The sequence below is a fragment of the Poecile atricapillus genome, chromosome 1 (genome assembly GCF_030490865.1).
Source record: "Poecile atricapillus isolate bPoeAtr1 chromosome 1, bPoeAtr1.hap1, whole genome shotgun sequence".
In the NCBI taxonomy this organism is placed as follows: Eukaryota; Metazoa; Chordata; class Aves; order Passeriformes; family Paridae; genus Poecile; species Poecile atricapillus.
In genome coordinates, this window is record NC_081249.1 from 72,065,727 (window position 1) to 72,087,767 (window position 22,041).

The 22,041-nt window shown below is 41.7% G+C and overlaps 1 protein-coding gene across 1 annotated transcript in view; it reads left to right on the forward strand.

Annotated features, from left to right (window-relative positions):
- The first annotated feature begins 3,973 nt into the window (after positions 1-3,973).
- LATS2 (large tumor suppressor kinase 2) overlaps positions 3,974-22,041 on the forward strand; it is a 46,938-nt gene continuing 28,870 nt past the window's right edge. The window contains exons 1-2 of the mRNA XM_058846706.1: positions 3,974-4,128; positions 8,291-8,863. Of these exons, the coding sequence (XP_058702689.1) occupies positions 8,525-8,863 (339 nt within the window). The 5' untranslated portion in view covers positions 3,974-4,128; positions 8,291-8,524. The remainder of the gene's footprint in view (positions 4,129-8,290; positions 8,864-22,041) is intronic.

Here is a 22,041-nt window from a genome sequence, read left to right on the forward strand (position 1 = left end):
CCCAGCTCTCACATTCACTGTGTCTTTGCCTCTCCAAAAGAGCACTGTGATAGATCCCATAGGCATATTCCTAAGGGGGGGAAAAAAGTATACCTAAACCATATTTAGAATTTGGTTAGTTGTTTTTTTTTTTTTCACCTACTCTATTACTGAAGCACTGAGCCTAACTTTGACCACCAGAAATGCAATTTTGCATCAGGGTTAAACATGTATATTATATTCACATATAGGCTGTATTGTCTGTACTGAGCTGGAGAACTCAGAAGTGCTGTTCCAAACTGGTCTTGTGTTGGTGATTTGGGAAGAATGATTCTCCAGTACGACTCTGCAAAGAAAATCAATGTGTTGAAACAAACATTTCAGTGACATTGTAAGGTCTTTTTTCCTTGTACGTCATTCATGTTATGTCAACCTGGGTTGTTCTAAACATGCCACTGATTTTCCAAACAGGATGTCACTGTCAGCAAATTCCTTGTGTAAGTATGCTCATACATACATGTGTTAACATGTTCACTATTATTTCACATGTGTGTGTTCCTCCTTTTGAAAAAAAACAGCAGAGAACTAGGCATTGCTGATGATATTCCTGATTTACTTTTTCAAGTTTTCTGAATGGGTTCAAGCTTTTATTGGCAATTAGTACTGCGTAAAGAAAAAGTTCATCCACCCACATCATAATTATTTGGTTGTTAGGAGTATTTTTAGCAGCATGATTTGGTAACTGGTTCCAAATACAATAAGTTTAGAAAGAGACACTGTGGCCCAGCAAACAGTGAAACAAGAGTACAAGGAGGGGATGAGGCAACACACAGCATCAGATGTCAGGATGGAGCTGCACAGAGCTCCCACCTCCCTCGTTGTTGCAAGTGGGTGGAAGGAGAAAGAATGTGAAATAGTGGATCTGTAGTTCTTCCCACTTGCCCACAAGGCAAGACAGCTGCTCAGGCAATTCAGCAGGTGAGTGCTGTAATCACCACAGACCCAGCAGCATCACTCACTGAAGCAGAGCCATGAATAAACACAATGACCCTTTCTCATGGCTGACTATTATCTCATAGTCTGAGAGAAGATTTGCTGTGCCGAACAGCCCAAATTGTATTGTTCTTTGTATGGAGCATCTTTCCTTCTGGAGGTGCCTTACTGGGGAGAAGATAGCTGGGGAGAAAGACTTGACAGTAATCTCCAAAACTTTACAAAGACCAAATCATATTTTAACCGAGTTGTCGTATCAACCTAGCTGATTTCAATTTCTGAATTGTATTTCTGAGGAACAGGATTTCCATTAATTAGGGTTTCTAAAAGGGTAAAAGCAGAAATTGTCTACAGAGTACCTACATCTATGGTGCACCAGCTGAATATGGACACTTTCTAGAGGATGGATGCAACCCATCTCTCTTGTACTTGCTTCTCTGCCGGTGGGAATTCTATCCCAGGAAATCTGTGCAAATGCATGAAATTCAGAAAGTGCAGCTGGCTGGAACCAGGAAGCAAAATAGTGTAGCTGAGTCTCATTCCCAGATGGATCGGAACACAATAGGAAAACAAACAATTCCAAAGGATAAAAATAAATTTAAAAATCTGTTTTACCTAGACTTAATAAACTGCTTAACAAGCAAATCTTACAAAAGAGTATTATAGTACAGAGTAAGCAATTTTTATCTTCATGCTGTTCCTTTAAACCAGCCTGAACTTTACTGGGAAAAGGTTTCAAGCCATTGAGCAATGTCTGGTTTGGGCAATCGTGTTGCTATGCTTCATCGGATAAGCACAGCAGTAATTCAGAAAATGAAGCCATGCTGCATCTGTCATATCATTTAAAATTTACTTCAGTTTTGCAGGTATTTGAAGATTGCAAAACGACCCACATTTTCCTGTAATATTCTGCCAGCACTGGAATCTGGTCTGAACCTAATGGATTTCCTTATCTTTAGCTTTCCAGAGTGAGGGGCTTCCTCTTTCCCCCCCACCCTGCCCTACAATGCATTCCACTCAATGACACTATTGAAATTCTGACAGCAATTTATATACAGTAACTGACTGCCTTCAGATGAGACACTAAACAATTTCTATGCAGCATTTTTCTCATGGAATGCAGCACTCTATTCTCCTCCCAAACCAGCACTTCTATAAGCACCATATTTTTATAAGCATTATTCATGTATAGGCACTATTGACAGTTTTGCATGGAAGACCTTGAAAAAAAAAATTGATGATAAACAAGTTCAGAGAAATATCCTGAGACAGGACTGCCCATGAGTATATAACTTAGAAAAATAGTCTCCCTGGCTTGGAAAAGGCTGTAACTATAGCTCCCATCCTAGAAAGACAGTTATTATGGACTTCTCTTTATACGTGCTTGCAGTCCAGTGGAAGACACTGGGGCTCGGTGCGTGATTAAACGTGTCTTAACAGTTTGCAAGACTGACATTTTCCCTGCCAAACAGAGCAACCCTACAATGAGCACCTCTCAGCTGTGCAACAGGATTTTAAGAATTTTGAAGAATTTCAGGACTGCAGGCTTCTTCCATGTTAATGATCCAAAGATAAATGCCTATAGGTAAGGAAGTTTACTTTCTTATGGTTTTTATGCTGTATTAATACCCCCTGGTTATAACTAGCATGCATATCTGTCATGCTGAGGGGTCAGAACCAGCCTCCCAGATTCAAACATTACTGTACTTGGGAGTGTGGGGATTATTTCTCATTGTGAATTGTCTTTATTAAAGACCAGAGAAATATCTAAAATCGTATTATTCCTGCTTTCATGAAATACAGGTTCACAGGGGGACTTTATCACTCTCTAAAGCTACCTGAAAGAAGGTTTAGTGAGGTGGGGGTCTGTCTCTTCTCCCAGGTAACAAACAGCAGGAAAAGAGGAAATAGCCTCAAGTAGTGCCCAGGGAGGTTTAGATAGAATCTTAGGAAAAGTATTTTCTCTGAAAGGGTGGTGGGCATTGGAACAGGCTGTCCAGGGAAGTGGTGAGGTCACTGGTCCTGGGAGTGTTCAAAAGGTACACGGATGAAGCACTTGGGGATGTGATTTAGTGGTAAGCACACCACTGCTGGGTTAATGGTTGCACTGGATGATCTCAGAGATCTTTTCCAGTCTTAGTGTGTCTATGAATCTGGTTCCAGGTACCTCCATCCATAACAAGATCAAATATGAAGTTTGCATCCAAATATCCTTTGCAGCTTAGTTCTGCATTTTTGTTCCAGATGTGAATTCCCTGTCTGTCCTCTGATAACTCATAGCTCCATCGTCTCCTCAGCATTATGAAACAACATGAAAAACAAGTAAACTCCTCAAAAAAACCTCAAGCAAATCAGAAACCAAAAGGAAACCCCAAGTAGGCATTGATAGTGTTGTCGCTTTATGTGCCTGGTTAGTCCTGCATGGAATGGATACTGGTAGGAATAACAGTTGTCAGCACAGACCCTTCAATTTAAATGAGTGTGGAGCAAGGGATGAGTGGAAGAGCACTTCCAAGCCCCCTATCTTTTCCAGAGAAGCTGTGGATGCCTCATCCCTGGGAGTGTCCAAGGCCAGGCTGGATGGGGCTCTGATTTAGTGGAAGGTGCCCTCCATGGGTGGGGGATTGAAACTAGATGGTTTGAAGGACCCTTCCAACCCAAGCCATTCCATGATTCTTCCCCAGCCCGTTTCGCCTCAACAAGTGGAGACAGTGCCACCCGTCTCCCGCCAGAACCCAGCCAGGAGTTGCTGTGACGTGCAGTGGGTTTCATGAGGGGAAGGAGTGTCACCTCTTACTGCCTGTAAACCTACGGACGGGCGCCCCGAGGGGGCCGGCGGGCAGAGGGCAGGCGGCCCCCGCCGCCTCGATCCCGGAGGGTGCGCCAGCCCTTCCCGGCCCTTCCCGCCCTGGAAGCCCCTCCCCCCGCTGGAATGCGCCGGGAGGGGAGTGGAATGACGCGGGCGCCGCGGGGTCACGTGGCGCGAATGGAATGCCAACAATGTAGCGAATGTCCCGACTGCGCCCCGCACTCGGCGCCCGGGACGGCCAAGGGGGAAGATGGAGAGCGGCCCGCGCCGCCGCGGCCGCCGCCGCCGCTGAGCCGCGCCGTGCCGACCCCCGGAGGGCGAGCGGCGGCGCCGGGCGCCCCGGGGAGGTGAGCGGAGAGGGTGCGGGGGGCGCGGGCTCCCCCTCAGCCCCGGGTGGGAGCGCTCCCCATCCCCCAAAACTGCTCTGCGCGGAAAGGAAAGTCCTGTGGGGAAGCGGGGGGTGCGGGTGAGCGGAGGTGGGTCGGTCCTCGAAGTGGCAGCGAGCGTCCCGTGTGTGAGTCCCCTGGTGGGGGCAGCCTGGGCGCCCTGCCCGCACTCTCCGACATTTTCCGGACACTCGTGTGACAGCGCAGCCCAGCCCCGGCGGAGCGGGGTGGGGGTCCGCCTGTCCGAGGCCTCTGCCCCAGCTGGCCGGAGCTGCTAATAAATGGCCGGAGTTTATTTTGGGAGCTTTCTGCCCACTAAAGGAGTGGGGGGAGAAGGGGCTCCCGGCGGTACGCGGAGTGGGAGGCGACCCGCCGGGGCAGACCGGCAGGGCGGGTGTCGCAGGGAGCGAGGGCCCCGGGGAGCCGGCCGGGGCATCCGGAGCCCGCGGGGTCCCGCCTGGCCGCGGCGGGGGCCCCGCTGTTCCCAGTCAGCTGAAGGTCACTGCCAAAACCCAGCAGCTCGGCACCCTGTCCGCTGCCTCGTGAGCGGTGTGCGTGTTGAAATAGCCCTTTCCCCGGGAAAGGCACTCGCGCAGATGACGCAAAAAGGGCTCGTTTGGAGTGTCCGGGCTTTGCGGTCACTCACTGCCGGGCTGCTGTGGAGGGGGAAGGTGAGCTGTTTCCCACAGCCCTGCGTTGGGCCAGTGCTTGTGGCACAGAGTCGCTTTTGGACAGTTCTGTTAGCGGGAGGAGAGGCAGAATCGTTTTAGGGAAATCCCCTTTCCACTTTTCTTCACTTCCACAATGTGCCCACTTATAAAGGAGAAGCACGGTTTGTATAATAATAAAATTCCTGACACGCTTCCCCCCATCGTAAGACCTCCAATACCAAGTGAGCAGTTCCTCCTTCCTTGAACTGTTGTTCCAACAAAAGCCCCCAAAGCGATCCCTGTAAATTGAGAGAGGGAAGGAAGTTGTAGCAGTTTCTTAAAATTTTACTCCTTCCTATGATTTCAAGTTCAGCTCACTCCAGTGCCTGCACAGTTTACAAGGAAGCAGCTCACCAGCTCGGGTGAGCTTTAGTTTCTTGCCTGTGTCCCAGCTCCACAGAGCCACTAGCACACGCAGCCTGTTGGTGAATGAAGGAACAGGAGAGTGAATAGGTAGTGCTGCTGGGACAACAGACATCAGCATATAATTTCAGTGTGTTATTGATTGGTTGTTTGGTTGCTGACAGAGCAGCTGTTGGTATTTCACAAATGAAACAATCAGTTACTCAAAAATTGTTTAACTTGATGTAATTAAAGTAATGCTGCACCTGCTTGAAGTGTCATGTCTTCAGGATAATGGACAAGCTTCTAATTAGTACTGAACATGTAACATTTTGGAAAAGACCTTAGAACTGTTTAGTCAGAATGGCTAACAACTCAATGTCTACTGGTGGAAGGAAGGCTATTGATACATTCGTGCTGCAGGCAAGGTGCAGATTAGAAGGATTTGAAGTTATCCAAATCCAGATGTACAGTTAGAAATGCTTAGACAAAACAGGACACACACTACATATCTTTTAAAGCATACAACCATTTTTTTTTTCTGAAAAATGCAAATCACAGGAAGATATAAAAAAGCCAGCAGCTTGTCTTTCCTTGTAAATCATCTGTTATATTTACTGTTCTTTTTTTTTTCTTATCTTACATATTTAGTAAAAAAAAACCCCAAACCTGCAAAATATGAAACAGGTTTTCAGTTAGCTCCAATACTTACTGCTGTTGCCACTCTCATCCATATTATCTAAATGAGCAACATTTCTTTCTAGTTTAAGCAGTATTGTAAATGTAAGCTGAGGAAGTTGCCAGCTGGCTTGACCCAGCATTATTAGACTGGAGCTTAGGCTAAAGGTCACAGAAGTTCTTTATGTGAAGCATGTGTGTAAGTGGGAAAACAGTCTTTTGCTACAAAAAGGTGGGGGCCTTGCAAGCTTTCCCAGCGTGTCCCAGGCCTGAGGATTGGCACAGGGACTGAAAAGGAAGAACAACCCAGAGGTCTAAACCAAGCCATATGGTGCCTGCTGCTTTCAGGAAAAGAGAGACAATTATAGACCAATTAATTACTCTGTATCTTCTAAGCACTAGCTAGTTATGATGTAATCCAAAGAAGGCTGCAATACTATTGTGCTTTATTTTTTACCAAGTCAGTGTATTATCTTTTGCTATATTCTGTCCAAGTAGAAAAAAATCTGTTCTTGAGATCCTGCAGTTGCTTTTGTCTTCACTTGGGACAATGAAAGCTTGATCTGTTACTGACCAATAGCTGGTTTGTGGAACCATCAAGATCTGGATGAACAGCTTTAGCACTTCCCTTAAAACAATTGGCAAATGTCACTGCCACTTCTCTGTGAGTTACTGTTGCAGGGCATTCATGGAGAGCACCGTATGGAGGAGCTCAAGACCTCAAACACATGTTAGGTGGTTTTAGCTAATGGAGAGTTTAAATCCTAACAAAAAAACATTGACTTGAGTTGATCTTGAGTGATTAATCTGTGCTCCTGCAGTTCAGACTGATGAACCATCATAAAAGAGTCTGGGGTCTGACTGCACTGTTGCATTCCAGATCTTGGTTGTAGAGGAAAGCTTGGACTCTGTCCAAGGAGTGGTGGTGGGCTTCAGAGGTGAATGTGTCCTAATTCTGTTTGGCTTCACAGCAATAAGCTGTTTGCTTGGCAGTGAGAAGTGGGGGTAAATACATGGAAATGCTTGGTTTTTGGGAAATGCTACTGCTATCACAACAAATTGAATTTTAAGTATGAGCATGTAAAGAATTTTAAGTATGAGCATGGGAAAATAAAGGACAATGCTTCCTGGAGAAGCCCTTTTCAGTGATAAATGTCCTATGATCAAAAGTGAAGCACCTTTAAAAAAAAATCCAATTGACTTCTGAGTGCCAGTGAGAAATCTACAGTGTGTTACCATCCTCTGTATTTACAATTTGGAAAGAGCTGAATGGAATTCTTCCCTTACCAGCAAGGTGGCTGGAGCACCATTCAGAAGTTGCTTTGCAAGTGCAAATGGCAGCAGAAGAAGCCAACTTGCATAACCAGCATCAATAGCTTGCATTTCTGATTAGGCTGTCTTTTTAATCCTGTTCCAAATCCAAATCCAAATGTTCCAAATGCACCATTATTTCATGTTTGTAAGACAGTGATGCATAAAGATTTAGTTAAGGTAGGATTCTTGTTGTAAGGAGATTCTTGCTGCATGGAGATCACAAGTTGTACAGTAGCTCAGCTGTGCTGCATAGGTGTTCTCTGTTGCATGTTAGAAGAGCTGACATAAAGCAGAGAACATAGAGCTGTCTCAAAGTCTTGTTTTTCTATGTTGGGATGCTATAGGATCTGGTTCTTCATCTTCTGCTCTTATTGTGTAGCTCCATTTACCCCTCTTTTCCCTTTCTTCACTATAAGGCACAGCTAATGAAATATCATATACCCTTTCCTCTCTTCTTTCCCCTCCCCCCCTTCCTTCCAGTTCTGGTGAGAACTGTTACCTTCAGGCTTTGCTAAGTTATTCACATGGAAAGGCAAAATTTCTTGTCTTTCTGTTATTCACTTTGTTATTGAAATACTAGAAGTCACTATGGTTAGAGTCATCAATATTTCCATTATAAATCTCCTTCATAAACTTCTGAAACTGTGCTCAGCTAGTGTAAAACAAACAAAATCTTAAGTAGGGGAAAAACATTTCATGAGCATACTCTTCCCTAATTATGAAATAGGATAGGCTTGTCCAGAATTCGGTTATGCAATTGGGCAGGAAACCTGCCACAATTAGGTACTGTAAAATTCTTAAATTAATTTTTTTAAACCTTAGTTTGTAGGAGTTTTATTTTAATTTATTTTGAAAATTAAACTTAAAAGAAAAATGAGTTATTTATTGGTTTTGTCAAGAAAGCCTGCTAGAATCCTGTTGAAAACAGATAAAGTGAAAATCATTAAAGGGTATCCAACTGTGACAGCTTAAGAGGTTAAACTGATTCATTTTCACTTGATGAATTGTCATGCTGTCCCTTCACAGGCATTTACAATATCAAATTAATTGAATGGACTTTTAATTTTCTTTTGTTTCAGACACTGTCAGTCTGCAAAATGATTCCACAGATTTTAATTTTCAGTAGGAAATGTGAAGATTGTGATCTGAAGTAAAACATTGGCAGAAATCTCTTGAGAATTTTGCCTTTTATTCTTCCCTTTGAAGGATTATGTTTACAAGAAATTGATACCATCAAGTGACACTTTTTTGAAATAATTTAAAAGAAACAAAGAATAAAGCTGTATTTATGCTCAGAGAAAACTGGATCAACAATGAGGCCAAAGACTTTTCCTGCTACGACATATTCTGGAAACAGCAGACAAAGGTTGCAAGAGATTCGAGAAGGTTTAAAGCAGCCATCCAAATCTTCAGGTCAGGGACTGCCGATTGGAGCAAGCAGTGAAACTTCTCTGGACCCTAAGATTTTAATAGGGAAGGATGCTGCTAGGCAGCAGCAGATGAGACAAACACCCAAGTTTGGACCATATCAGAAAGCTCTACGAGAAATCAGATATTCTCTGCTGCCCTTTGCTAATGAGTCAAGCACCACAGCAGCCGTAGAAGTCAACAGGCAGATGCTCCAGGAACTGGTGAACGCAGGTTGTGATCAGGTACGTATGAGCTGGGAATGGGGATTGGCACTGCCATCAAAACAAGTTTATATTCTGGGCTGAAGAAAGGATTTTGATGGTGGCTTTCAAAATCATGGAAATGCACTGATTCTTCTGGCAGTCGTATTGCTGTATGAGCAGCAGAGCAGACAGACTTACTGGGGACAGACGTGCCTAGTGTGGGGTTCATTTATGTTAAAGACAGTCATGGTGACCTCTATGATTCTTCTGTGATTTCTCCAGTTGATATATGAGACTGAACAGGGTAGCTTGTTTCTTTTTTTTGTGTCTGCATTTTCCCTGCAATGCTTAGTAACAAGTCTTAGCTGTGAGTAACAGGGTGGAATTTTGTCTAGCACATCTAAGCCCAACTCACTGTCAGAAATAACTGTAAGAAATGATAGACACAATATCTAGTATTTGAAGAATCTTGCTGCTGGCTAGAAGCAGGAGGGCTTGGATGGATGTTGAGCTGACTGCAGTGATTCTGTACACACATTTTCTTCTTTGCTCTCTCTGCTTCTATTAGGAGGCAGTACCACTGCTCAGATCAGGGACTTGATGTAGAGATGCTTTTTTTCCTCATCCTGGGATTGATGCTAGAATATATTCTTGATTCAAAGACCTTTCACATGGTGCAGAACACAGTGTTTTTATATTGAGCTGCATTCATCTTGCTTGTGCTTCCAGTGTTGGTGTCAACTTTCATCTCTGTTCAGAAGTTGTTCAAAATTTTGCTTTTTAGAGAAAAAATGCTGGTTTGGGTTCAGATTCTGAGTGTTGTAGGAACACTTCTTTTTCTGTGTGATTGAATAGCAGTTGTTGACAAGCTGAAACATTTCCATTTATAGTCCTTGATACGAATTGGAGAGATTTAAAACCAAAGTGTTTTCAGTGGCCTCTCCTTCATTTCAAAACTTAGCCCCCAATCACTCATGGCAGAATGTGAGTCTCTTGACTCTCCTAGACCATATTCTGATTCTGTATAACAAAACTAACATCAAACATTATTATAAACAGTATAACAGTATGCATTTCCCTGGAGCTAGATAAATATTAATTAGTGCTGTTTCTATGCCAAAGAGTTTATGCTGTACAAGATAATCAGAGGTAGAGTAGATTACATATCTAAATAAGAAGTGCTGCAGAACAACTAAACACTTGCTAGTCCAGCAGTGAACCAAGATGCTGTACTGAATTATTTAACTGGAGGAGCCAAGGATTTTCTCTGATCTCTAGTACACCATGCAAACAGTGTTTTTTAGAGCTCTAGCCTCTAAATTTCCCTAGCTGTTTAGGATGGGAACGCTCCCTGTGCATATGAGCCAAGGTTAAACGAGCACAGCTGGATTCTGGATTGGAAATGCACATTTGGTAGGTTACAGGGACAGATCGTTCACACATAGAACTTGGCTTGTTGGACTGAAATCTTGGAAAGTGCTTTGAGCACACTACAGCACAGTAATGTTAAACCAGTGTATAAAACAGAAATACCTGAACACCTGTTAAAATGTCTTGGTATTCAAAGTAGTGTAATGAAGTATATGTGTAATTTTTTTTATATATGCAGCTATTTTGACTTCAGTGTTCTACAGTGTTATTGCTGCTTCTAGAGCATTGAACCCAGTTCTGACTCTGATGTGGAGATTTTTTGCTCCTTAAATTTTCCTCACATTTTTGGTTGGGCTTTTTTTTGCCCCTCCTCATTGGCCATGATCCTTCCATCCTCCCATTTGTTGTTTCTCCCTAGCTGTGACTTGTTGCCCAGCAATGACATTATTTGGCCTATTCTTTAGGTGTGTTTGGCACTCAGGTCTAGGCATAACCAGGATCACATTTGGCTAGAGTCCAAATAGAGGTTTCAAGACTGGAGCCCTGTGAATAAAAATGCTGGGCTTCCTAGTGTGAATCCAGACCACATGAAGATTCACTGTCCTGAGGGGTTGTGAGTGAGTGGAGCTTCTTGAGATGATGTGAATGGTATCTGACCTTGGAGATGGCATGGTGTAGGGGGACAGACCTGATTACTACCTCTAGATTCTTATTTTCCCCTTGGAGCCTGAACTGTTTTGAATGAGATGCTGAACTTTCTCATATCATGTATGTATTGTAAATCAGTGATCCCAAGCTACCCTGTCCCTGCTTGTGAATCAAAGCCTTTGATTCACAAGTCTACCTACCCTGTGCCTACCACGTGAACATCTTCTGCAGACCTGTAGACGCCTAACAGATCTCTGATTTAACAGAGAAGTGAGGGCAGCTTCAGTTTTTTTGGGGATGTTTTTATTTACCTCTGTACACAGTGCTCGTGTGAGGTTGGTAAATGGGCATTGAAGCCCACACCCAACCTTCCTGTTTCAAAAGCCAGGAGCAGCCCTTTTTTAGGTTAAGGATTTCAGTCCATGAACAGCTAGTGTTCTACTTGAGCCTTCCACTAGAGCAAGCCTGCAGAATACAAAATCTTACCTCTCCTGATCCTGCTTCATGGTACACAAATCAGCTGTTCAGCAGCTGCAAGCATCCTAAAGCATCTGGCACTTTGTAATAAGAAGCTTTAATCATGAGCGTTCTAGGAAGCTGTGAAGTAAGAGTAGAAGGCTATAACACTCAGTTTGATCTTATGAAAACTCCATTTTCTACCTGGATTTGGGCTGATGCTTTTTGGTGTTCTAGATGGAGCACTGAGAAGTAATGCTAACCTTGTGGGAAATGTTGTGGTGGACACCATGCAAGGATCAGGATTCTTCTGCAGTCCATTTATTAGGCCACAATAGGGATTTTTTGAAAGGTGAAAGGAAGTAGTGACAATTGAAAAGGAAAAGAATTTTAGAGGCTAGGGAAAGGATACTTCTATTTAATACTATTACTAGCTCCACTCATCTCTCATATCTATAGCTTTGATTTTAACAACAACTATTTCACATCCTACAAGAGATGTTGCTTATTGGGGTTTGTAGCTCCCTGTTCTGCCTAAAGTGACTCTTAAGATGAAATTTGTTTTATTAAATGAAAAGGAAACATAACATTTTATTACTTTATTCTTGCTCTATGAAAGTCCTACACAGCCAGGAAGTTCATTATAAACCAATTGGTAGACTTGACAAGTGTATGAAATGCAGTGTAATTCATGAAGTAAATGTCAAATTCTCATGTCTTTCTGTTGCAGTCATCATAGGTGTTGCATGTGAAAACAGACTTTTTTTTTTTTTTTAACTGGTTAGTTAAAAAAATACTGGCGAGTATTCTTTTAAATTGCCTGTTTTCTTCCAGAAATATTTATTTTTCAGCCATTATGTAATTTATGGTTTTATAGTGAAATCTGATCCCCTAAACTTAATGGGGACTTCACTGTTGAACTGAAAGAAGCCACAGTTACATTTTTTTCTTTTTTAAGAGATAAAAAACAAAATAACACACATAATTAGTCATTGTTTTTCTGAAACAAATGGAGCAACTTGTCTGTTGTTTGCTTAAGTCATTTTTGCAACAGTAATTATTTAGTGAGTCTCAATCAAAAATAATTAGTGCAGCCTAAATAGTTTTGAAACTCACAGAACATGCCTGCAAAAGACCAGACCTTTTTCGTGGTAAAAGCTTGAAGCCAAAAGCACACCTAATATGCCATTCTTCAGTAAATAAAAGTCCTTGGGCTTGGAAGTGTGACCTTCAGTCAGTGTAGGGGGACAGGAGTGTGGAACGTCTGTCCTGTGGGCTGGTAAACCACTGGAATCACCTGGGGCAACTGGGTGGCGTTTGGGGTGTGGTGGTAAATGCAGCTGCTGTTGTGGACTGAGTGTTTCTAATGAATAGATGCAATTGAGTGTATGATCAGTGGCATTCCAACAACCTGAATGGGCTGTACTGTACTTACTGTACTTCCTTAGAGCATAAACAGCCGCTGACATTGTAACGCAGAGTGGGCTGCAGCAGTTCGAGATGAACTGTGGAACGTTACACACTTGTCACTTCTGTGAATTTTTTTTTCTTTTCCTCAAGCAAACTTTCCTTTGAGCAAAGGATGCCTTTTCTGGGTGAAGATTTCTAGACATGGTTTGTTTGGGCAGCTATTCTTAAGAAAAAATAATGGTTTAGGATTTTTTACCAGCTACATACTGCTAGTAACATGCTATCTGCCGTACAACTATGAATATGTGAAGTGGGAAAGTTCTTATACTTCATTTTCTCCAGAGGCTTTTATGAATATCTGGAGTAAAACATGTACCCCCATGCCAATATCAGGATATTTGGAAAGTCAAGATCTGTCCATTAGTTACTAATTGTTGTAAAATTTATGGAAATGGAATGCTGTCTGTGGAACAGTGTAATGTGTGTAAGAATATCAAGTTGACTACCTTGTCATCAGTGTTATGCTGAATTTATGAGATTCAGTTTGTAGAAGTGGAGTGGGGTTTTTGATTGCTTTTTTTTTTTTTTTAATTCCTCCTTGCATTCCAGGATTATTTCAATCTCTTCATCATGGTTTACCTTCTTTTTATTGAACCCATTCGGCAAAGATTCTACCCTGCATTGGGAATGCTGATTGGTTTCAGGTTTTGAGAATGGGGAATAAAGCATTTCTCTCAATACAAACAAATATTTGCAGCTCTTTAAGTGAGGAAAATTCTGTCCTGCCAGATAGAGCTAGGGCAAAAAGTCCATTTTTGCATTTAGCATGTAAAAACTAGTATTCTGTTCTTCCTGTTCGGTATAGGTCATGCTTGTCCACCTATGATCTATGTGTTCTCGAGCAGTGTTACTGAGAAGTAGGACTTTCCACCATATTGTTGGAGTGATGACAGGAAGCAGATACAGTGTAGAGTTTTGTTTGGATGACAGATTTGCTGAAGCTTTACTGCAGTAAAATATCTGTTGTGATGTATTTGTTAAGAGGACAAGTCTAAAAGGACAGCTTACATTCAAGGTGAAGGATAGAAAATTTTGTAATAGCAAATAAGATAATTCATTTCATAATATTTGCCTGTCCTGTAACAAAATTTTGTGTTTGCTTGAGTAAACTTTACCTGTGTTAGGAGTTTTGCCTGGCCAGCCACTTACCAAAACCTCCAGGATGAACATTTTAGTCATCTTCTGGATATTTTCAGTCCAGATTATTTGGTTAATGAAAAATGACTGAAGAATGAGCTGTTATAAGATTGCCTAGGGTTGTTCTGTGGGACTTAGGTTAAAGGTGAGGATCACAGAATATTTTGAATTGGAAGGAATCCACAAGGATCATCAAGTCCAATCCTTAAGTGAATAGCCCATACAGGCATCTAACCTGTCCCCATGGTGGTGTTAGCATCATGGTCTGAGCAGCTGAGCTAATGTGGTGCAAGTCATTACAAGCTGTGCTGCTTGTAGAAGAATTTTGAGTTACAGGGAAGATAAAAGGGATGTTCAAATGAGGGCACTCACTGCTGAATGTAGGAGAAAGGTTTTATTTTAGCAACTGGAATAGATCTGATAATTCAGGCCAACAGTCTCTTGGGTGTTCCATTTGCTTCCATCATTTGAAGGTAAGTTGTTCACTCTGCCTTCTCTTTACGAGATGTATTGAGGGCTTGTTTCGTAACCTTTTCCTACACATTTTTCTTTCTAACCTCCCTTTTCGGTTTCAGTCTTTCTGAGAGATTTCCAGTGTAATGCAGTGCTCTTCCATCAAAGCATGTAATGTGTTTTCCCACTAATATGCCCGAGGTTAGCAACTTAAGTCATTTCAGTTCTTAGTTGCTTCAGAAAAAAACTGAGTCAGAGCTTTCCAGGGCCTGAAAGCAAGAGGTGGAGATTGCTCTTCAGCTGATAGCTTGACACCTTTCTCTCCTAAGCCCTTTCTCTTGTCTCCAGTCTTCCTATGTTTCTGTCACTTCTTGATGATACTGGCTTAGTGAGCATACTTTGATTCTCTGTGTCATGACACAACTCCCACAATGTATTTGAGTAGGTGCTCTTGGTATTGTTCTGTGTGAGTATGGCTTGGAATATGCTTGTCCTGCAGAAGGAAGAAAAGTATTTTCCCTTGAGTTTTTGTGGTGGTGGAAATATCTATTAACAGTCATAAATGATTGCATGTTCTCCTTTGCATGACAAGATTTGGCAGCTGGGCAGTAACATTGCACTGAACAAAAGTATTTTAAACTCTGCCCTTAATTCTTGTTAGTCTTTTTTCTTCTTTATCAAACTATAGAATAAATTACATCTTGGTAGTAGGATTGTGTTTGAAATGATAGGACGGGAATCAGATGCTAGACTTCAGCTGTAGATAAGTGTGAATCTTGAATTATCTTAAACTTTCCTGTTCCTCATATCGGATAAACATTCTAGAAGCTTGGGATTTAATATAAAAACGAAATTTTATCTTGCTATAACAGGGTATAGGATTCATTTGCACTGGATACTTAAATTGTATTTATTAAAATTTAATTGCCAGTAGAATTTTGAGCTACGGATTTTTATTTTTTTTTGTGAGAAAGGAAATTACTTCTTCACAGTCACTAAAAAATCTGCATAAGCATTTACTTCAGTGTCTGAATAAAAAGCTCTTGTGACCAAAACTGAAGACTGCCATTATTATTCTAACAGGAAGCTGATATCACAATAGTAGTAGGGTGTAACTGTTCCTTTTGCTTTTTTTATGTTGTTCTCAGCCTAAATCTCTGCTGTTCTTTCAGCTTGTATCTGAGAGGAACCAGTGTGATTTCATATTTTATGCTGAAACTGAAAAATAGCATCTCTGCATTGGGAGAGGGATGTGGGGTGTTTTTTGCTTGTCTGTGGGGGTTCTTTTCTTTCTTGAAGAAATTGAATGACACTTAGAGAGATTTCTGTGCAAGGACTTGATACAAGACAGTCATGCTACGGCATGCTATGGTCTTTAGGGGTAGGTCAAGGTGTGCATTTAGAACTTAGCCTAGGAATGTTTTTTAATAATTACTAAAGTTAAAGTTAAACTAATTAAAATCTTATTATTATTTTATATTATATATACAATATATTATTATATTAAAGTTGCTAATTGAATATCAGTACAATGAAAATAAAAATTCATTGCTAGTCATGATATGCAGGTATGTGCCATACTTCTGTGGAGGGATTTTTATTTTTTTTTAAATTTATTTTCTTTTTCCTAAAGCATGGGCAAATAGACACAAAATAACATACAATTACATTCGTTTTTCCTCAGTTTTTTCTTGCTCTACCCCCATTTCGAGCAGACCACAGTTTGTTAGTGCTCCCATGGGCCCATCATTCAAGTTCTGCTTGACAGCTGCTTGTGGTGGCAACTCCTCTAGAATGTCCATGTCCCATGTGTGTTGTCTGTGTGTCCCCCTAATCTCCCATAAATCAGGCTCCAGTACTTTGCTCCTTGGGGGCTGCCTGCCTCTGTGGCTTGCAAATGCTTGTATGCAGTGCTGTCTGAAGTAGATCAGATGTGAAAGAGCCTTTCAAATCTTTTTACTTGGTGGTGCCAGCTGCTGTTCTTCCCATGTAGTGGGTATGTCTATTAATTCCCCATCATTGCCTTGAATCACTCTTAAGAAACAGCTGGTTAGACCCAGGTTTTCCTTTCTTTGACCCTGGAAAGAATTCTGAGTGGATTACAAGCTGCCTGTGGCTATAGCTACTCTAGAGTAGATGTTCCACAATAAAGTACTGCTGGAACAAATGGAATTTGCACTAGTGAAATCAAGCAGGGACAGACATATGATCACTGTTTGCTTAAAGCTACAAATTGTGTTTGTGTTAACTTGGGCTTTAAACTTACATAGGTTATATGTATAGCATGTGAAATACATCTAACTTCTTTCACTCTTTTTGCTTCTGTTCATAACCTAATTGTGAGTGTAGATTAGATCTGACATTTTTATGTTGCTTGGAGCTGAGGCTTAGCGTGGGAAATGCTGGCCCTTATTTCTAAGTTTTTATAATTCCCTAGCTTTTTGGAAAAAAAACAAAATTAAATTTAACAATGCCTCTGATTGCCATATTAGAGGCTGAAGTTACTGTGGCATTGTGGTCTGTGGTCTTATCCTAGTAGTAGCAGTCTCATATTGTCCAGACTTGAGAGGGATCCTAATTTCCCATCTCCAGGAGATGCTTTAACAAAAGCCTGATGAAAGTCAGCTAGTCAAACTCTTGCTGTCTGCCTGCTCTCACATCTGCTGCACATCACCCAAAATACTGTTGCTGATAGAAATATTTTTGACTTTATGTTACTGAGCAGCTTCTGTTGAGGTGGTTCTGTCAGCTCTGACCTTGGCAGGGTCTCCCAGCTATGGCTGCAGCACAGCAAAACTGGTTTGTTCCTAATGATCTTGTCCTGCCACCTGGGCAGTCACTGGCAGTTCACAAGAAACTTCTGGGCTACAAACTGACACATAGAAATTTGGTTTCATACAAGCAATGCAATTGGGATGACTGCTGTGTCTGCATGGTACCAGCTGTTTGTGAAGAACTTAATCCACAGGATTTGGTACTGCATTGAAGAATTTTCTAAGGAAACAATATTGTAATGTTTGAGGCTATGTTCTGCTTCCCTGCAGTGTTAGAGGTGGATTTTTCCTGATGAGAAACTTGTGCTCTTCATTTTGAGTGAATCCAAGTAATTAAAAATATTTCCCTAGGGAGGCAAAGAATGAAAAGAACAAGAGAGGATATGAAAATACTTTAAAAAATTTATTTCTAGGTCAGTTAATTTTCAGAAGGCTGAAACCAAAGTACGCTGTGTACCTCTAACTTCATGAATCAGGTAATGGCCATGGCAAGGACAGTCTGTGAAAATAACTCTGTTCTGTGCTGCTGCTTTGTCTTTAATTGTTATTAGTGTATGTATCCATGTGTGAAACTTACTGTGATACATAGTCACTTACACACTTAGAGAAATAGAGAAATACAAACACAGTGGGAACTGGGAAAATGGTGAGATTTAAATACATGCTGTTTGAATGACCAAGCATTTTGCAAGTATTTTCTGTACCCTTCATTATTGTCCTTTTCCATATCCTTCATTATTCTAATACATGATTTGTAAATTCCTCATTTAATCCAGAGCATGCAAAGATGCAGGGTCTTGCACCCCACATGTGTAAAATGCTAGGAAGAAGACTGCTGCTACTGGGTGATAATATGGTTAAGTTTCTGCCCTTTGAAGAGACTGACTTTAGAAGGAGAACTTGCAGTGTAAAAGTACTCCTGTAAAAGTCTTTATATGGCTACGTTTGGATTTTATCCACCATTTGAATCTGTTGGATGGGCGTTATTTCAAAGCAAAATAAAATGTCACAGAGACTCAGAGATCACTGTTGCTTTTCTGCAGCTTCATTCCCTCCCTGTTTTGTTTTGTTTTGTTCTCCTACTGTATCAGTTCTTATCTTCCAGACTATTCAAGTCTATACCTTCCTTTCTCTACCTGTTGTCCTATTGCATTGCTTTTTCTGCTCCATTGGTTTGAATGACTAATATTCAACACCTCCTACAGGCCTTTCTCTGTGTGCCTCTGAATACCCTAAATGAGTTGATTTTTATTTTTTTATAATTGCAAATTACTAAGGAATAACTCTTTTATAGACTTGAGCCTTTAATATAAAAATAATTGATGTGACATGTTAAAGAATCATAGATGCAACTGTAATGTGACTTTGCCAGCACACCTTGTATGTTTTCATTTCTGCCTCTTTTCTTCCATTCAGTGTCAGGGCTTTATAGGCTGTGCTTAAACCAGCCACCTGTCCAATTCATGTTTTTCTTCCAGCATTGCCACAGCTGCTATTCATTCCACCATCCTGCCAGATGTCAGCCTGATAAAGATGCATAAAATCCAATTCAATCAACATAATTGGAACCTTTGAAATACTAATTTGTGTGGGGTATCGTTGTTTAAAAAAAAAAAAAAATCTGGTTGTACCAATTAAAAATATAAAAAGTTGTGGTCAAAAGATGGAGACCTTTGAATCAAGATAAATTCACTCCATATTGGGCTATTTTTATTCTGGCACCAAATGAGTGCTCCTAATGATATGCATTACAACTTGTTGGAGCCTGTTTTTTCTGGTTGTCCAGAACAGTTTGATTCTATTTCAGATGATCTCTGTATTTTGGATGATCCCCTGACTGCCCATGTGATCTGTGCTGCCTAGACATGGTAGCAACCTGCTGGCTGTGTGCTGGAGCAGGGTGGAATTTTTCTCTTTCTTCCAGCTGCTTCAGCGGTTGCTATGCTGGAAACTCACTTCCATCTCCTTCCTGGGATCATTTCTTGCACGCTGGCCATCTCTCCTGTTTAGAAAATATTTTCATTGTATTTTTTAATGCAAGCACTATGTCCATTGAGTGCTTTCTGGAGGGTTTTCATGATGAACCTCTGAAACATGTGGTGTTGTGGTCATGCAAATAGTGGAGGGAAGCTATTGGTGCAGTATCAGTGCAGCAGTGCAAATTGAAGACCTAGAGCCTAGGAATCTACAAGTGGGCAAAGGTCATCAGTGTCAGCCAGGACACGTGACGAGCTAGCTCCCCATACTACAGGAGGACCTCACTGGGAAGTGCCAGCAAATTCGAAAGCAAACCACAGGAATTTTCATTTGCGTTGGTGTGCCTCCCCCCGCCCCTCATCTCTCTGTTTCCTGAGAAGTGAACCCTCAGCACTCTTAACCACATGAAAGTAACTAGAAAAAGTATTTTTTCAGTATTACTTTGGTGCTGTAAAATCATTTGCAACAGATTTTTCCAGGAACTTGTTTTGTAAGTGTTAGAAACTGGTGGAGGTTGAGAACTTGCTGTTGCAGGCCCTGCTCCTCACTCAGGCAGAAATGGGTGCTCAGATTTGCTGCCAGGGAGAATCTGTTGCCCCCCAAGCTTGAAACACCTCTGCTTAGGAGGGAGAGTCTGGGACATGGCTCTGTTTTGGAGGCAGACCTGCCTTCTCCCAGATTCCTGGGAAGGTCAGAGTGTCCTGCTCTGTGTTCAGCACCTCCAGTAGCACTATTCTGGGCAAATAGTGCTACATGCTTAGCAGGATTTCTTGTTTTTTTACAAAGAACCATTTCTTGCTTTGAGCAGGAGGGTTTGCGCTCCCAGGCTCGCCACTTTGTAGTGGCCTATGAATTCAGTCTTCAACCTGCCCTACACAGGCCAAACAGCAACAGCTGTAGCATCAGCACAGCACCTACACCTAGCTGGGGCAAGCCAGTTTTCTTAGTTTCTGCCATGCATATAACTTCCTTCTCTTCCTCCCTCCCATTAACTTAGGGAAGCAGGACCATTTTCTAGCATTAGACAAAGCCCTGAGTCGAAGTAGTGAAGCCCTCCTTGCATACAACCTATTGAGCCCATGAGTTTGGGGAAACTCCTGCCACCAAACAGATAGCTAGTTTGTTTTGCCACATTCACATAGTAGTTTTGTGGTTTCCCAGTCTGAGAAGAGGCTTTTTTCTTTTTTTTTTTTTTTTCTTTCTTTTTTCTTTTTGACTCATAGATCATGGCAGCTAATGGATAGAGGAAGTATTGCTGTTGAGGTTTAAACTCTGACAGGACAGTGATATCTGACAATGATGATGGCCAATGGGAAATGTAACAAGGATGAAGCTCCTGCTAAAAAGCAGGAACTGGGTGTGTGAGCAAAGAGGATGATACTTGGCATTTACCTGTGGGGAAAGGGCAGCTGAGTCTCAAAGGTGGTAGAGCTGAGCTTAACCATTAATAGCAAACTGGTTGTTTTAACTGGAGTATCTGGCTTGAAGAGATCATAGGGTGTTAGCAAAGCCCTTCTCTTCCACTCTGCAGGGTGGAAGAAGCAGCAGCCTGAGCCTGAACTGCTCCCTGCACACCAAGGAGAGCAGCGTGGGGTTCCTGCCACAGTTCCCCCAGAGTGTGCCTGCTGCTGGCTCTAGCTGGCATCACCGCAGAGGTGCTTTCCCCACCCTCTCAGTTTACTGAATTGAAGAGCTCCAGGTTACCTTGCATTACTCCTTCCCACCCTCTTTTCAGTTTTTTGTTTGCTTGCTGTCTAAAGTCATATTTAAACCCTCATTCTGCCCACATGCTCTGTTCACAAGGCTTAATTGTTTTTCTTACCTTCAGGTAGCACCCTCCTCTATTCCAAATGCCTGGTTTCTGTGTTTGTTGCAATGGTTGTTCTTGTTTTTGAGAAAATAAAGGACTTGCTTTTCATGTAAAAATAGCTTTATTATTTCCATATGCAAGGAGAAATCAGGGCAGGCATGTTTCCAGGTTAGCCTGGAGATGGGGTTGAATAGTGAAACCCGCTGTTCCAAAAATGGGCTGGAGCCGGCAACAGTTCTCGATCTGCTGAGCAAACCTAACTGCCTTGGAGGGACACAGGATCCCTTTTTTGGGTGCACATACTTCATGCTGGTATTTTGTTTCAGAGAGGAGTCAAGCATTGCCATAATGAGCATTTTATTCTGTTAAGTGCTTGTTTGTTTTACCATTTTCTCAGGTTCTTTTGGTAATTGTAGGCATGACTTTAGCATAAAGGATTACAAAGGAAATTTTCTTAGGGCGTAGTTCTATACTGCAAGAGTATGAAGACGTTTGCAGGAGTGGTCTTGTTCCAAAATTTTGCTCAGTTGGCAACTGTACTTTGGATTTTGTTGTCTGTGGTAGACTTCTTGTGAATCTTATTGCCATGTATTTCTAGATTTATGTGCATCTGATATGGATCTTTTTCATCTTTGTACTTTGCTAGGTCATATTTTTACTTCCTTCAGACATGTTTTAGAGGTCTCTTTAAGGCTTTTAAAATTAGTCAGCTTGAATTTTTCCTTTAGCTTCACAAAAGTCACTACAGAAGTAAAAAAAGCACTGAAAGGGAATTACAGGCAGCATCAAAAATGTTCCTTCAGAACAGAAAAGCAGATTTAACATGAATTAAAAACTCAGCTCTGTTTCAGAGTTGCAAAAGCTCTTTTATTCACCAGAGAAATGTTAAAGCTAGTAATTTTTTGGCATAGTATCGGTCAGGGAAGCATGACAAAGTGCAGTGGAATGCACTGAGCTGTGATCCAGCTTGTAGTGTTATATGACTTTTAGTGTATGGAGCATTGCAGGAAGTGCTACAGGGGGATGGGAAGGCCTTTTAATTTCATCAGCTGCTGAGTAACAGTGTCCTCCTATCTCAGACCCGGCCTGCAACAACAGGGAGTCCGCCTTGGTTGCTTGGG